General features: G+C 40.3%; 1 protein-coding gene across 2 annotated transcripts in view; it reads left to right on the top strand.

The window, feature by feature from the left end:
* Window positions 1-17,300, top strand: part of PLCB1 (phospholipase C beta 1) — a 331,455-nt gene that overhangs the window by 212,638 nt on the left and 101,517 nt on the right. For both annotated transcript variants that reach the window (XM_057382807.1, XM_057382818.1), the window contains exon 10: window positions 13,955-14,101. In XM_057382807.1, coding sequence (XP_057238790.1) covers window positions 13,955-14,101 — 147 coding nt within the window. The remainder of the gene's footprint in view (window positions 1-13,954; window positions 14,102-17,300) is intronic.

Here is a 17,300-nt window from a genome sequence, read left to right on the forward strand (position 1 = left end):
ACCTTATTTCCCACCAGCARCAGGAAAGTCTGTTACCTAAAAGATCATTCTTGTTACCCAAATATTAGCACTTCATATAAACCAAATAAAGGATTTATTAGAAGGATGTGCCAGCAGAGCACCAGAGTCATAGTGAAATCACCTTCTGACTAGCAATAAGGAGGAAACATGAAACAGAGCCCAGCAAGAAGGGTGCTGGGGTGGTGTTTGCTACAATCCTCCAGTGGGATTTCGGGGACACCTCCAGCTTCCCCTTCTTTACCTTGGTGCACACATTTGCTGCGGACACTTGTTTTTCCATAGGTGCCTCTCTTCCTGGGTGTCATTCACACTGCTCTTAAGGAATCAGTTCCCTCTGAAAACACTGACTTGAACAAGGGAAAGGCAGATCATAGGGAGTTAATTCCTTCTGTGGGATTGTTGTGGGGTTTTCTTTCCCCTTTCAAACTCTCACACTGAGGTCCAGCTGGCACAACCTGAGAGCCACCTCTGTGCTGAAGACAGCACCTCCCTGTCTGGCAGCTGAACTGCAGCAACTGGCACATGCTCCAGTGTAAATCCTAAGCTTACTGCCYTAAAATGACAGGAATTGGCTAATCAGGAGTGACACAGGGACACAATATTTTCTGTACATCTGCTCTGAGTTGGAAATGCAATTCGCTGTATATTAAATGAAGTGTAGGTGTGCATTTATTTCTACACTCATKGAATAATTGTCCAAAAATGCTTCATGTCTATAAAATGTCACCAAAACATAACCACGTATTTAGAGCAGTGATTTAACCTTTTAATATGGTGTTCTGTAAAAGAGATTATCACCCAGGCTTTCTGCTGCCAGAAGGGACAATTCCAAGGATTGTTGAAATGAAATTTCCAGACGTTTTTTTGACCAGAAAAATGAACACAGGTACCTGGGCAAATTCTGGAAGTGTGATGGACATGCTTCTTAGAAATAAAATGTCGTGCATTGAAAAGTTTTTTTGAAATAAAATCAGGGATTTTCCTTGAAAACATAAATCCGAATTCATAAAGTGGAAGCTCTGTACAGCACCTGACTCCTTGCTCCCTGTTTGGACAGTTCTAGACCTTCACTCCTCTGATGATTTTCTGCCTAGTTTCCTSTCTGAGTTTATTGTCTGAGCACATCCACTGTACCACAATATTCTCTTCTAATTATTCTCTCATAGCTAATTAAGTGAACTTGTCGTGAGTTGCTGTGCTGTCTCTCAACTTTCACAGCACTACTCAAATGCTTTTGGGGTCTYGTAATTCCCCTTGTCACCATTGTAGCCTTTTTGTTGTCCCTGTAGCTGCTCAGCTACACTATTTTAAACACAGTAAACAAGAGCTGTCAGTAATATTTTAAGTTTTTGCGGCTCCTCAGGTTCCTCGTAAAATCTAACAGTGGTGTTGTTGCTGGTGGAGTTCTTTAGGTTACAGAGTCCTGAGGAAAAGGCTGCCTGTGCTCCTGCWTGTCACTGATGTATTTTTAGGTGTATTTATTGCTGGGATACGGTRGAACTTTTGCAAAATCAGCAGTTAGGCGGGCTTGACATCTGCATAGGTTAAGGATGTGRAGTAGTGTTTTATTGTGGTTCAGGTAAGCAGTTGTGATTAATGCTTTGTGTCGTGCAGTGGGAGAGATGAATTCGCTGTAGAACGTGTTCCCTTATCAGGTGGAAGCAGGAGGAAGCCCCGGTAGTGCTGTGAGCAATCTCTCTCTGTCAGCAGAAGTTTGCTAGGGGGCTGTGAGGGATGCTGAAGAATTTACCATATATATTTGGTTTTCCCATTCTGCAGAAACATGCTGCTTTTTCCTTTRCTTAATGGTGCAATTCATTTCTAAAAGTTTCTGAGTTCAAAGGGACCCTGGTGCTTTGAGATCTCAAATCCCAATGTCTCAGTTGAAACCTTTAATTCTGAAACCAGATAAGTGCTCTGGGAGCTGCTGAGCCACAGCCTGGGCTCTGAGGGCGTGCTGTGTCACTTCCACACTCCAGGCATGCCAGAAGAGTAATACCCATGTGCCAGACCAGAAATGAAAGCAGGGAAGAACACAAATCCAGGGTCTGCTAGGGAAAGGAGGTGTGAAAAAATGAAAACTATAAAATATATGCCTCCACCATTGTCCTTGGAGGGAGCAAGAGAAGGGTTAGCTTATCACYGGCCTTTATTTTTAGAGTGGGTTTTATGGTGGAAGCTTTAAAAATTGAGTCTGTAAGTGCTTTGGAGGTTTTTCTTGGGCAATGGGTTTGGACGCCAGATTGTACTTACTAGAAGGCATCTCTAAGTAATGGCATAAAATGTTGATTATTTTCCTCTTCAGGATGMATTTATTTAAATAGTGTCCCTGCTTCTTCAGTTGTAAAGGGCCAAACCTTTAGATCTGCTCTTATATTTCAAAGTGTTTCTCTCTCCAGATTTTCTTTACCTATTTGCTGTGTGTCAGCTTTGGTTAGACATGTATTTAGAAGAATTGTAGAGGAGCTGGTTCCATGACTCTCTCCATAAATTCCAGTATTAATTCTGTTTTGCAGTGCACATTTATTGGTAGGCATTGCAGTAATTTTTTCTTAGGTAATAAAAGAAATTAAGCAATTATCATTAGATCAAGATATATTTAATTTATTCAGCATTTACTGTATGTATTTTTCCCATGGTAGCCTTAACACCAGKCAGTATTCACTCCAGCATAAATATRTTTTTCCTCCTTTAAACTTCCGGGCAATTTAAACATTTTCATTCCGTTGCATTAAATTTACCTTTAAGTAACTGCTTAAGAATAATTACACACTGGATTCTTTTGATGGCAGAAGGGGGTCATTTCCTAGGCAACAGGATTTAATGGCAAAAACAAGCACTGTGCAGCCATGGCTCTACTTTTAAGRCATCCTTCATAATATTTAAAGCATAAATTCTGATGTATAAATCAATCAGGCAAGTGGCAGGGCTTTCTGGCATGAGACATTTGTAGGAAGTGTTACAAAACSGTTGAAATTCTTTGGCCTCCCAACTGTAATGCTGGAAAGTAAGAATACGTACCCAAAAACCAATGTACTCACATCCCAAACTTTGGGATTGTCTGTGTTTTCCAGCATTCAAGTTGTGCAAGAGAAGAGCTCTCTGCACCATTTCTGTCTCAAATGGTGACACAGCAATAGATTMCAGTCATGATTTATTACTCTTCAAAATGTTTAAGCCCCACCAGAGTTGTAGCCTAGCCCATGCTATCAGCAGCAAGTGCTAAGGTACTTACCAGGAAGCCTTTCATTTTAAATTGTTTTAAAATATACATATATATATATGTGTGTGTGTATATATATATATATATGTGTGTGTGTGTGTGTGTGTGTGTGTGTGTATATATATGCAGTTATTTGGAAGACTGCATCTCAGGTAAAGAACTAAATGTGACAATCTTTTGGAATGGAAAGTCCTCAATTATAAGGATTTTTTGCATGTGCTTTACAGATAAAGTGTGGCATCTCTCTAACTGAACTGGACCAGCTGAAACAGTGATGTGGACTAGTGATAATGGATTCTGCAAGACTGAACACTGCTGTTCACAGCAGAGTTAATGAAAATACAAAAAATATATTTAGGCTTCCAGAGAGGGCAGGTTTCTTGATCTTCTGTGTATCATACAGATACTTTGAAAGAAGCACAAGCTTTGGAGAGATCCATTTTGATACTGGTGCCTGGTACCGGGAATAGCTCCACTGATGTCAGTGAAACAGTGCAGAATGCAAAATGGCCCAGACTTTTTGTGGAATTTGTGTCTTCAGAGCTGCAGAGCATAAACTCATCAGGATAATTCAAGTTCAGCAGTCAGCCCAGGCTCTGTGCYAGCAAAGATGGAAGTGACCACACCAGTGACTCCTGTCCCACCACCTGGAGTCCAGAGGGACTACCCTGTGCTCAAACCCTACAGGCAGCCTTAAAATATTGACCTTGCACTGAAAAGGCTTGGGGTGACACAAAGCAAACATGGGTAGAGGTTTTAGAGCCTGTGTAGGGGCTGCATCATTCCCTTCAGCTGGAGCCTTTGCTCAGAGATAAGAGTCTCTGATGTCAGTGCTGCGTTTCAGGGGTTATGGTGACATATTTTTCTGCTGTTGCCTGCRTGTGTTGTGTCTGACTCGGCCTTAGACTATCAGAGCCCATAAATAGAAAACTTAGTCCAGCAGTAAAACTGTTCCTTTTGTGCTTGTTGCTGCCTCTCATGGAGCACAGGGGAGTATTCAATTTTAGCAGCAGGATTTATTATTTGAAGATGCWTATCAGATTAAGTTTACTTCTGAAAACACAAAGGAGCCTGGACTCGAGTGCTGAAGGAAACAAATGTAGATAAAGTTTGGACAAACATCGCATAGTTTGACTCTTCATTATGATTTGTACAAACGTTGTGCTTTCAGCTGCAGAGGGCCCCTGAGGACACAGGGAGTGAAGGCTGCTGGGGTTCACGGGGTGACATCTAGAACTGGTGGCAGAGGAGCCACAAATGGGCTCGCTGCCGTTGGGCCATCCCCTTTTGTGTGTCATTTTTGGGATTTGCCTCATCCTTTGCTCGGCTCAACTCAACAGACAGTCTGTGCCCTGAGGAGCCAGCCCTGATCCTTGAGTGTTTTGGGATGTGTGGTGTCTGTCAGAACAGGGCTCTCAGCAGAGCTGGAGCCTGTGCACCACTAGACTGCAGCATCCATATGAGGAAGTTTCCCTTCTAATGTCAGATGTCATCATCTAACAATATCCTTTAGCTGGAATTTGCCTATAAATACACCAGGGTTAAACGCTGGGGAGGCAGAAAGAAGTGGTAAACTAAAGGACARTGTTGGCACAAGAACACAGAGGGATCAAGTGGCCTTGAATAAATTTAGGCTGGAAATTAAGAAAACTTTCCTAACAATATGGTCCTGGCACAGACTACCAGAGATAGTAAGGAGGGCAGAAAAAGTGATTATTATTAAGATAGAACTCAACTTGTTTATGAAAAGGATTGTCCGCTGYAGTGCCTGCTCCTCCAGAACCCAGTTAAAAGAAGGCCCTTTAAAGGGACTGAAATCCCTCTTTTCAGTTAATTTGCACTGTCTTTGCAGTGTCACCCGTTTATTCTTTTCCACTTCTCTTTAATATCAGTCTTTTTTCACCTRCAGGAGTTTCTGGAAGTAAAAATGTCACCTGTGATTTTTCTTTTTTAAATTTTTTTCCCCACATACAGCATACTGACACTCTTATCTCTTCCCCTTGTACTACAGGACAGTCTTTTTGGCAAGTGCATTAATAGCTTATGTAGAGAAGTATCACTTAGCAGAAAAAAAACCATATTTTTAGATGTCTTTTAATGGAACTTAGCAATTGGAAGTAAGCCAACATTTAACATTATTCCATCTCCCAGGATCACTCCGAGGCATTCTACAGAGGATGTTTTTGAGCAGTTTGGCAAGACAGTGACATACTCCAGTGGTGTCCCTCTTTTCAAGTCTGTCRGAAATAACTATAGTATTGCTGGCATGAATGATGTTTTTATCTGTCTGATTTAAAACCTTTCCATTCAGCTGCCTTAGAATTCTGCCATGTTGCAAAGTGCTCATTACTCTGCTAGCTAGGGATTGGTGTGAAGGTGGTTTTTTGGTGGTTCTGTGGGTTCAATTGGATCTAGACTAACTGTCTTCTGATATCCTGTAAGGGATATCGTGTCAGAAACAATGTCTACTACGTCTCTGGAGAAGTGAACAGCAGAGAATGGTCTCATATCTGTAACCCTGATTCAGTCTTGAAACTCAGGAGAGATTGTTTGCTTGGGGCTTTCCTTACAACTCTTTAACAGTTACTGGTCATTCAAATTTGTATATATCTGCCTGCTAAAGTTTCACAGAACATTTCAAGACTTATTTTCCTTATCACAAAGCCTCTGCTTCCCAAAATCTCTGAACTGTGACCATGCATTGTAACAGCATTGGGTTTTAAAGCTGCTGAGAACATTTAAAGGATCAATATCCATCAAAATAAATGTGTTTCCAAGRTAGAAATTTTCAGGAAGAGAAAATGTTGAATGTTTAGAATCTTCTCTGCTTTGGTGTATGTTTTGTTGTTTTCTGGCAGTACTGGAGGAAGAYACATCCTTTTCATAGGCTGTGTGGCCCCTGTGGGTTAGAGCCCTTCCTTCTTGGGACCTTGGCTGAAAAAGCCAGGGACTTCTAATAAAATAAGTAAATAAATACCATGCTCAACAYTGCACAGTGGCTTTAAGATCTTATTAAAGTGGATGGCTCATGCCTACTGGCACCAGTGAGATTTGGAACCATGTTTTTTTTCTCAGGTGACACTTCATCTTCCTTTCACTTTGGAGATGGCAGTGTCCTTGGAATGCTCCCAAAGTTTTAATTCTGATTGAAGCAGATTTGCTGCTTGGCGTGRCTTGCCTGGGACCTTGTAGGAAATATTTCCTTCCCTGAGTGAACTACGTGTCTTGGGCAGTAGCTCATCTTGAAGGTTCAGAAAAGTGGTTTTCCATCTGCAAACATTTCTTTTCCCCCAKAAAAAAGGTAGATAATTGTATCCACTGTTAGTTTTCTCTGTGCACTTGTACAGATGATAAAGTGGATATGATAGCTTCATTAGAATGACAAGCATTCCTGATTCGAACATACTGAACTCTGCTTTTCTTGGTTGATGAGCCTTCCTCTGCAAAATGCTCTGGGTCTCGGCGTCCTTGGGCATGCAGTATTTCCGCATGGATTAACTGATCCGGAGCGAGCTCTTTCATGTAGGCTACTTAGGCACAACATGTTTACCTTCCCGTGTTTGACTGTTTGTCATTCAGTGAGCATTCAGAGCTTGTATCAGAGTTACCATTCTCTGTTCATATTCAGATTTCCCCGTGTCCTATTACACTGTACCCATTCAAGGCTGGAGCAAGAAATCTTGCTCTGTTCCTTTCTCACTGAGTGAGTTTTCCATTTCTGTTTCAAGAATGTGTTACCAAAGGCAGCCTGTTTTGGTCTGTGGCCAGGTAACTGTCTAATTACAGAAATTATTTGAGTGAGTATAACTGAGGGCAGAATTGGATCCATTGTGTTTTTCTCCAGGTTTAGGGAATGGAAACGAGATTTGAAGACAACAGGATATTGTCCTGCTTTGATTTTAAAGGATTTARGCAATGAGACAACCAATAAATCCACTGCAAGACTGTTTCCTAGCACAGTTAGTTGTAGCACTGCCAGGCTTTTTCAGGCACTCACCCCAAGTTTTCTAGTGCTTACTCTGGTCCCATTACCTGTTTAACTCCTTTTTCTTAATTCCCTTTTATGATGCAGCTCACACATAGATTGCTGTTTTCTGCATCTCATCTTCTTCTCAGGGTGATAGATTTCTAGGCATATCCTTCCATCCTCCTCTGTATTTTGGATTTTTCTTTGCTCTAGTGATTAGCTAGGTAGCTTGAATTATTATTTGTGCRTTCTCATTTGATTTGTGTCCCATTTACCTGGTTCATTACAGCTTTGCCCTCTTGTTTTGCTGCCAGAGAAATGTCCTTTAACCCTGTGTTGTTGATTATACTTTTTCACATTATTAAGGACTTTATGAAACTAGACCTACTGCTGATCAGTGTTCAGCCTCTGGACTTTTTGTGCAGTTCAGCTTTCAAATTCAAAGAAATCCTGATCTTTTAGGCTGACCTCAGTTTATTTCTATCTGTGCTTTTTTACAGATTTGTTTTTCCAATTAGGAAAAATTTGAATTTTAAACCTCATTAAATGCTTCACTAATATCCAGATGCAGTAATGCAGATATATTGCTGTTCCTCTACTTATTAACTTGATAAGGTGGTGTGACTAATACGAATTTTTGCTCTTACTGATCCTTTAGAGAACTGCTAAAATGGAGGAGCTACTAAMTGACCATTTCTGCATGTGGTGTGTAAATGGTGCTTAGTACTTTGATATTTTGATATATYTGCAGATCCTGACCTGAGACCTGAGAGTCTTTACCATCCTTAGTGTCTTTGCTAAAACAAACAGGACTGAGATTCTTGGGGTAAGGTTTAGTAACCCAATTGTAGTGTTGAGATGTTTTCAGTCTGGGCTGAGCTTGTGCCAYATTCTCTCCTTGTGATGACTTTGCCATTAAGAGGCTGTCCCTTGGACTATGCAACAGGACAATCCTGTCCTGCCCTGATTTGCAGAACTGAAAACAGAAAGAAATTCCAGTTGAATTTCTACCACAGCAGTTTCCTACTACCATAGCAATGCTACCACAGCAATGTAGTAATAGAACGTGTGTCTGGAAAGCCGAGCAGGTTTCAGTATCACTTCCCAGATCACTTGGATGCAAATGCTGCAAGTGCCACCAGARCAGCTCTGGCACATTGTGTCCCACACAGTGTGAATTTTATGTAAATTCATCTTGTGAGATTCTCTGCTGGCTCACAAAGCTAGMAAGCAGAGAGTAGCTAATGTGTGCCCAGTGTCTAGAGACACACGGGACTATGTGCATCCTACTCCACACTGTGCATGAAATTTTAATACCTAATGAGCTGTAAATTGCCATGCTGGTTTGTGAGAGASTATTCCCAATGGGACATGACTTACAGATCTCTCTCTGGATTATTAAGGATCTGCTTTACTTGTCAGATTCTTATCTTTGAGTTGAGAGGACTACTCAGTYGTGTGGGATTACAGCAAATGTGATTATTGTAACAGATTGCATTGGAATAGACCTGATTTCACTGTCAGACAAAATACCATTGTAATTCTGTGCTGCTGACTGGGAGATACAAGGCGCCAATTAATTGTCTCACTTCCTTTTCTGTTTGTTTTCTTTTTCGCTTTAATAACATCTCGTGGCACAATTGTGCTTTCCAGTGACATTATAACTGAGTGGATAATAGCATGGGTATAAACAAATGGAAGGCACTATGAAATTTGCAAATACACGGAAAAAATGTTCAAGATCTGTGTGGCCAAACCTATTGATGGTGTACAAGCAAATGCACCTTTAATTAAATTGGTAATTAATACAAAACATCCACAAATTTTAAGGGACCATCAAAGGCTGATATTAAAGTTGCAAGATTAAAGTGCAAAAAAAAATATTCACCTAAGTAGTCTTTTCTGCTGTCTGCTGTGCCTCTCTTGTTTTCTGTCCCAAGACTTTTCCCAGAGGACTGGAAGGCTCCTGGGAGCAGACTGGGCAGACCCCAGGGAAAATTAAGTAGCTTCACAACCAGCATACCTGYTGAAATAAGGTGCTAAAGTTTAGATCAAGCAGCTGTTTGGGAAGTTCTCAGGGTTAGCTGCATTTTCATATTTCCCCCAGATTCTGCACTGCAGGTGTTTTGCTCTTGATCCTGGGCCTCTGCAGAGGGCATTGAACTGGGGGAGAAGCTTCTTTTGGAAGCTCGACCCTACTCTGAACCCTGATGTCTTTCAGCAGGTTTGGAGTGAGCAGGAGTTTGTTTACATCCTCATGCTGAGGAGCTGGCAAGCTCCCAGGGACACGGGAGTTTTTCCACATCCAGAGCAGCATGCTGGTCATGCTGGCTGCTACAGGGGCTGGGGAAGCAGATCCTGTCGAGTTCCCTGTGTCTCTTTAGGAGAAGGATTGCACTCTGTGCTTTTGGCAGCCCTGGGAGCCACATGGGAAGTTTCCCACGAGGCTGTCACCTGCATCTGTGCTGGCACCGGGAGTGCTCATAGCCCTGGCCCTGCACAAGGACTGTCACAGCCCTGTGCGAGAAATGGCCCGGGTTCTTTGGGTCTGGTCAAACAGACTGAGAACAGCAAGATAACAGAGTCCTCAAACAGAGGAGCCTCTGAAATAAATTCACAAAGTCCAGTCTATCCTATCAACCATTTCAGCTGGCTGGAATTTCTGCTTCATGACAAATCTGTGAACACCATCCCCCAGGAACGGGAATATTCCAGGTCGCATAAACTTCAAGAGAATACATTTTGATTGAAGAATGTTGACAAGATAAGAATCATAGAAAAGAGGATTCACTTAATTACCCTGCAAAATTTGTGAATTTTCAATAGACTGTTTGCCAGAAGTATGTTACCTGCCTGAAGACTGCTTCCAAGTCTGGGATAATAGAAGTGACTTCTGCTGTGTTTAGGGTTGACAAATGTTGACTAGAAAAGAACCTTGATACTTGTGGACAAAGCAACAAAGTTTTATATTTATGTGGTTTTCTCTGAACCAGGAACATTCATGTCTTTGATCCATTGTAATAGATCTTGAAAGGTTTGGGAAAACATAGCTGGAGTTAGTAAGGAAATACTGTAAAATGCATAGAAGTTTCCGCTTTATTTGTGCCTTTTTTTTTCTTTTCCCTCCTTTGTAACTATTTTGGAGCAATCAGGTGGAGACAGGGATGCAGAAAAAGATCAACCTGCACAAACACTTCCTGAGTTTCGTACAATGAAACTGATCACACTCAGGAAATTAAATAGAATCTCTCAACATATTCCTCTTTTAGTAGGAAATTACTTCTCCCTACCAAATATTAATGAAAAAATGCCAAATTCAGTTGACTCCACTTGGTAGTTAATGTGGTGGTTCTTTTTTGATATCTGCATGGATTTCAGCACCSTGAAGGTTGTATGGAGCACCATTTYRAGGTGTTCTGTGGARCCATYAGCTAAGAAATTGCTCCACTCTTCCCTGCACGTGTGTACAAATACAGAGAGAAGCACAGAGAGACATTTCCAGCCTTTCCAAACTCTTGAATTTTTTTCATTCAGACACTTCCGTAGCGTTAGATCAAGGTCTGTATCATCTTTACCTAAGTGTTCAGCTACACATTTCTAATTTTGGGGTATTGGGAATGTCTGTGACTAAGAATACATTAGATGCTTTTGTATTTCTCCTCCACACCTGTTCTTATGTTTTCCAGGCCTGTTCCCAATGCACAATAAAAACATTAAAATYGATCTGTTATTTATTTGGCTGGCAGCAAATTTTAGTTGGCCATTTCCACATTCTTTGGGAATCAAGTCAAAATATGTGCAGAGTGTGAGGGCAAAARGTGCAAAGTATGAGGGGAGAAAGTGCAAAGTGTGAGGGAAAAAGGGCAAAATGTGAGGGGAAAAAAGTGCAGAGAGACAGGGGAAAAGTGCAGTGAGAGGAAAATTTTCAAAGTATGAGGGGGAAAAGGGAAAGTGAGTCAGGAAAAGTGCAGTGGGGGGAAAATCAGAAAGTGTAAGGGGCAATAGGACAAAGAGTGAAGGGAAAAGGTGCAAACTGAGGGAAATGTGCAAAGGGTGTAGGAAAAAGTGCAACGTGTGAGGCAAAGTGTGTGAAGTGAGAGGGGGGAAAGTGCAAAGTAAGGGGAGAAGTGCAAAATATGAGGAGGAAAAGTGGAAAGTGTGAGGGGGAAAGTGTAAAATGGAGGGGGGGAAGGGCAGTGAGAGAAATAGTGCAGAGTGTGAGGGGAAAATGTGAAAAGTGTGAGGGGAAAATGTGAAAAGTGTGAGGGGAAAATGTGAAAAGTGTGAGGGGAAAATGTGAAAAGTGTGAGGGGAAAAAGGACAAAGTGAGAGGGGAAAAGGGAGAGGCCTGAAGGAGAGAGGAGGAGGAGGAAGAAGAGGAGGATGAGGAGGATGAGGACTCCTGCCCTGTTCAGTGGGAGTCGTCTCAGTGGCACTGAGTTGTGTTGGACATTTAAATTGGCCAGATAACATAGGAAAAAGGAGACATTTTTATGTTTGTGCGGGTTTTAAGTGTTTTGGCGAAGCACTACCGAATGACCCCATAGTAAGGGAAATTATAATTAATCATATAAATTTGAGAAGATATATTTGAAGGGGAAATGAAAAATGTTTCTTGTGCTGGCAAACTCCAAATCTGGTGGAGAGAAGGGTCTTGCTGAGGGCTGCAGCTGCTGACATGGCTTCTGCTGTGGTTACACAAATGTGAGTTTAGGGTTTGCCTCTGTCCCAAGAAGAGACATCTGATCAAATTTAACATGGCAGTGGTGAGTGAAAAAGGCAAGCCAATTAACTCTACAATTTGAAGTATATTAAGCACACTGGATATTTTTGGAAGTTTCATCCAAGTTTTAGGGCTAAGATAATTTTAATACAAAAAGCCGAAAAAAAAAAAAAAAAAAAAAAAATGTGAATCTGTTATGTTTCTGTGTCTTTGCATTATGTGTCTCTTGTCTCTCTACCTTTCTATATCTAAACATATAGTTAAATCATTCTATTATATACCTGAAGATAAAAGGTGACATCTATAATGGAAACATCTGATTTTTTTTTTTTTTTTTCTTGAGGATGCTGTGGTAAATTTGTAATATATTTAAGCAAACAGATAACAAACCTTACCACTTAATTGAAGTAGTTTTGTTTTGGCTGCATGTCCACCAAGGGTCATCAGTGATGGGGGTTTTTTTCCTGATTTTCACCATCTTACATTTTTTCTTGTGGGAAGGAAAATACATGGGCCTCCATGTCTGGATGATTAGTTACCCTCTAACAAAGCAGCTGTGGAGCCTGMCAAGATTTGCACTCAGATTGCAGCCTTAAAATAGTGGATGAACTTGATGGTTTTCTTTCCAGCCATTTTGCAATTGTTGTCGTAAGAATGAATGGTCATTGCATTGCTCTGTGATGTCACTGCATTTCTTGTCACAAGAATAAGTCTGTTTCGTGCCACCAGTCTTGTGTTGTTAAAAAATGAGGMTCTGCACTTAGAACTGTTACATCTTTTCCTCTCTGATCAAGAGCCAGATAAGGTCTAAGCACAGATTTTAAGTGCTTTACATGCAATATTTGCATCATGTGGCCACAAACTTTAAAAAAAAAAAGAAGTGCGAGGTGGTCTGCTACTTTTTCACATGCTAGAAAATTATGTGTAAGTTTATATGTTTTAAAATAAAAAGGAATTGATCCTGAGAGTAGCAGAGTCAGGAGTAGAACTGAAGTCTTCAATATTTCAAAGCTATTGACAGGCAAATGAGGTTTTKCTTTAACAGACTGTGCAGAATATTTTGAGTTGATGACAAGAGGTAAGAAACTCTCATTGCTGGGAATCTCCAAACACATAATTCTCAGATACAAATCTGTTTTACTGTAGGCAGGAGCTGAATTATCTGAAGATATGTGGTTGAATAAATCAACAGATAAAATTAGAAAAAATAGCAAAAAGTACCTGGCAAAGAAAAACGTCTCAAAYTTGTTCAGTTAAGCAATAATCTTCACTTACAGACTACTGGATTTTTTTTAGTCTAGATGTACAAATTGACACCCTAAAGTCAAYTTTATGCAGAAGGCTTGACAGCAGAAGTACTCCTGGTGTAATAAGAACAGCTCCATTGAGATCAATGTTGATGTTTAAACTGAGGAGAGGACTCAGCTTTCCAGTTTGTCAGCAGCATATGAAATGATCATTTGTGCTGGGACTCCAAGGAGATATGAATTAGAAGGCAAATATAAAAATTACAAAGCAAAGCTTAGTTTCCATTTGAAAGGTAGTTCATTTAGTTTGTTTTGCTYTGCTTTGCASTTTCATTGMATTCATATACACACATTGAACCAAACTCAAGAGGTCACAGTTACCTGTGTCTGTGGCTCTCTGCAGGTTTCTTGGTTTCCTCTGAAAAGCATGCATTGTTTTGTCCCCAAAAGACCTCTTTCCTTGATGGGCTTAGATTTATTTTCTCTGTTCTTACAGCCTTCTGTAACTCTGATTCCCCCATGCTCTTGATTTTCTGTAGATGGTGTTTATGAAATGATTTATCTTTGTTAGAGCTAAAGGGATGTGTGATACCTGCAACTTGTATGGCTGCAAATGAGGTAACAGTAGCAAAAGAATATTTGGATAACTGGGTGAAAGCCAGGCTGATGGTTATATGGTCTTTCTCATGTGTTTTTGTGTAAGTGTGTATTGAATTTATCTGCATGTCTGTACTTGAGATTAACTGCTTTCCCTGGGCCTGTGTTTCTCTCAGGACAGATATCTGTGGATGGATTTATGCGGTATCTGAGTGGAGAAGAAAACGGCGTCGTGCCACCTGAGAAACTGGATTTAAATGAAGATATGTCWCAACCACTGTCCCATTATTTCATCAACTCCTCACACAACACCTACCTCACAGGTACAGCAGTGTTGCAGAGGTCTAATTTCTTACCTTATTCTGAGCATATTTTCAGTGATAAAATGTACTGAAAGCGTAAGCAGAAAACAATGAGAAAATTATAGAGTTTAWTCTTCAGGGAAGCAAGGATGGCACTTGATTTTTGTTGTAGCTGCCACACAACTTTATCAAATATACACAACTGCATGAAGTATTCTTTTATTAACGAGTGAGCAGCAGTTGCTTTGTTCAGATAAGGCCTGATCAGAAGTCCAGTGAAGTCCCTGGAAAGTTTTCCTCAACTTAGATAGSATTCCAGATTAAGGTCCATCTTTAGAGAGGAGAATGAACAAAGTGCTATTTATGACAGCCAAGACAGCCAGACAAGTGTGGAAAGCAGAATACGGGAAACATCTCTGTAGCTCATAAATCTGCCCCTAAACATTAAATCTGGCAGTTTGTTGAGCTCCATGAAATTKACTTCGATTCCAACTTTAGGGAAGTTCCAACATGGCACATAACTTTCTGACAGTCCATATTTGCAAGGAGTGGAAATCTGTTCCCTGACAATATCTAATATCTGAGCTGAAATTTTTAGACGCTGTCATGCTTTTAAAGAGGCTGAGCAGCCAGAAGTTCCTGTTAATTGGAGTTACAGTCTGAAGTGTATTGTTTGCACAGCCAAGTCAACAGTGCTGTAAGACTCAGAAAAACCTAAGGCAGTTCAGGAATTCAGCTTTTGACACTCGTTTTCTAGTCCAAGGTTCTGTTAATTTGTGAAAAATTAATTGTAAATTTACTGGTTTAGTTTAGTTTATGTAAGAACGAATGTTTTGGGTAAGCAGATGTGCACAGGGAGTTCTCTCCTGTTTGATTTSGTGTTTGTTTTGTCTTGTTGTATTTGCTAATGACTTAGCATTATGTTAAATTAAAATAAAATGGTGCTACACTGAGTGCTAAAAGTGCCGTTTAGGCATAACATAGGCTTTTTAATGTTATTAACTGCCTGACCTTAACTGACCAACWCCTTCAGAATGCCAGCATGCCAAAACATAAACAACCCCAGGCAGYGGTGATGCTCAGTTTAAACAGACCCCATGGGAGTTATTTTCATCTGCTTTATGTTTGCAATAGCTCTTTCTACAGCACCTTCGCCTGCTTTCATGGAGTGAATGGACTGTCACTGTTTCCATTAGACACCATTTTTCAAGGGTTTATACCTCAGCTGTAAAATGTGTTTTGTGCTAGGCCTTGTCACATAAGTATTTGTTTTGACAGCTATTTTCTTTCCCTGAATTAAAAGAAACGAAAATCAGTGTGGCTGCTTTTAAATTATGATTCCAATATGCAGAAATTTATGTTCTTTGGAGGAGCGAAGACACGGCCAAAGCAAAAGCAATTTTTAACTATGATGTTTTGCAGACCTCTTACCTCCAGTATGGACTTTGTTCTGTCACTGAGGATTAGTTGGTGCTTAAGCCAAATGCTGCAGCTTTATACTGATATTCTGGAAGAAAACAGTAAAGCTGTAGTTCAAAAGTGAGAAGTACAGGCCCATGGGAGGTTTAAAGACAATGCAATTTAAAGTCTGAAGAGATAAAAGACTCCTCTCCCCTCTACCAGCAGGAATTTATAGCCAGTTCCATACCACAGATTTTTATCAGGGCTGGTCAGGACAGAGATGTGTTCCAAAGGTCTAGAGGCACGGAAGCCGAAAACTGAAGTATTAAGGGTGGGAATTCATGATTAGTCCAACCAATTCTAAATTTTTTTAACTGCACTGCAAGTGACCTCGCGTATTTAATTATTTACCTTGACACTTGCTAAATTTACTTTGACTTGTATGTGAAGGTCTGCAAATAATCTCAGATTGCATCTACAATCTGAAGTTACTTGCATTTCCAAGTAACTTCAGAGGCTATATTTGGAAAYATTAAGATCTTCAGTCCTAATTTGACCTAATATTCCTAGCTTTGTAAACTGGAGGGAGTAAATCAGGGTAAACTCAAGGGACAGTGCAAAAGAAGTTTGAAATTCCTTCAAATTCCTTTTCAGAGGGTGTTTTCACGTTTACAGGCACAAACCACAAGCCCTTCCCTTCTAGTGAGTTCATTATGTTCAGTAAATGTGTGGCAGCTGGCCGACAATGGGATTAATGATTTGATTTTTATCTGTGCGTTACAAGAACTGACAGCCTTGAATTTTTGCTCTAAGCTTAGATGAGATTCAGCAATCACATTCCCATTTGCTTTCTTCCAACAAGGAAGTAAAATTAATAAAACTAATGGTAACAGGCTATTCCTTTTCCCAAAAAGAGTTTGAAGGATCTGCTCAAGTGCTCATGGCTTTGGAAGAGAAGCCTTGGAAGCACCTTTGCCCTGRTTGAGGCTGTGAAATAGCAACTGGTCATGTAATAATTACCAGGACAATAAGAAAACCATTCAGTCTGGCAATACTTTATGATTACTRTGCTTAATGCCCTACCAATTATCTCTCCCTTTGTTAGTTTTTTTAACCCAGAAAAAGCATGCATGAAGAAACAACATTATAACATAAAAAGAAACATGTGCACACTCTGAATTTATTTTTAATTGCGCTGATCATTTTCCTAGTCTTTAGTAGAAACCCTTGGCAGTACATCAAGTCCTGATTATTTATTTAGAAGTGTTACTGCTTTCTTTTTCTTAGGGAAATGTAATTTGTAAGAACAAAGGTAAAAATCCTTGAAGAACAAAGTGATTTATAGCAAACCTAGGCTAACTTAAAGAAATACCATATTTTAGAAACTTCCTTTACTGTCTCATCTTTTTTTCTCACTGGTATCATAATTATATCTTTATTCTTCTGAACCCTTAAAGTGCAACCCTGCTTTTTTCTGKTGTCTCACCTYAGGTTTCCGCYRTGGTCMCAGTRGGGAGTGACTTTGCAACATTTCTTYCAGCAGCATGCAAAAGGSAGAGACAAATGATGACATATCACACTTAGCCTCGCATGCTTTGGTGGCTGGGCAACTTGCTCTTTCATGTGGGCTATGCAAAATATGAAAATCACATGCCTTTAATGCATGTTTTGGCTAAAAGGAGCAATTATATCAGCAGTAGGTTGCCAAGCTATCAGCTGAGCACATGTAGCCCATGTTGGACTATCCCATTCACCCTCAGCATCTGCCTCCCTTCTTACAGTCTGGTATTTCACTTCTTTCTAGAAAAATGTCCCATGA

The sequence above is a fragment of the Malurus melanocephalus genome, unplaced genomic scaffold (assembly GCF_030028575.1).
Source record: "Malurus melanocephalus ecotype Western Australia unplaced genomic scaffold, MMel_1.1 scaffold_13, whole genome shotgun sequence".
Taxonomy (NCBI): Eukaryota; Metazoa; Chordata; class Aves; order Passeriformes; family Maluridae; genus Malurus; species Malurus melanocephalus.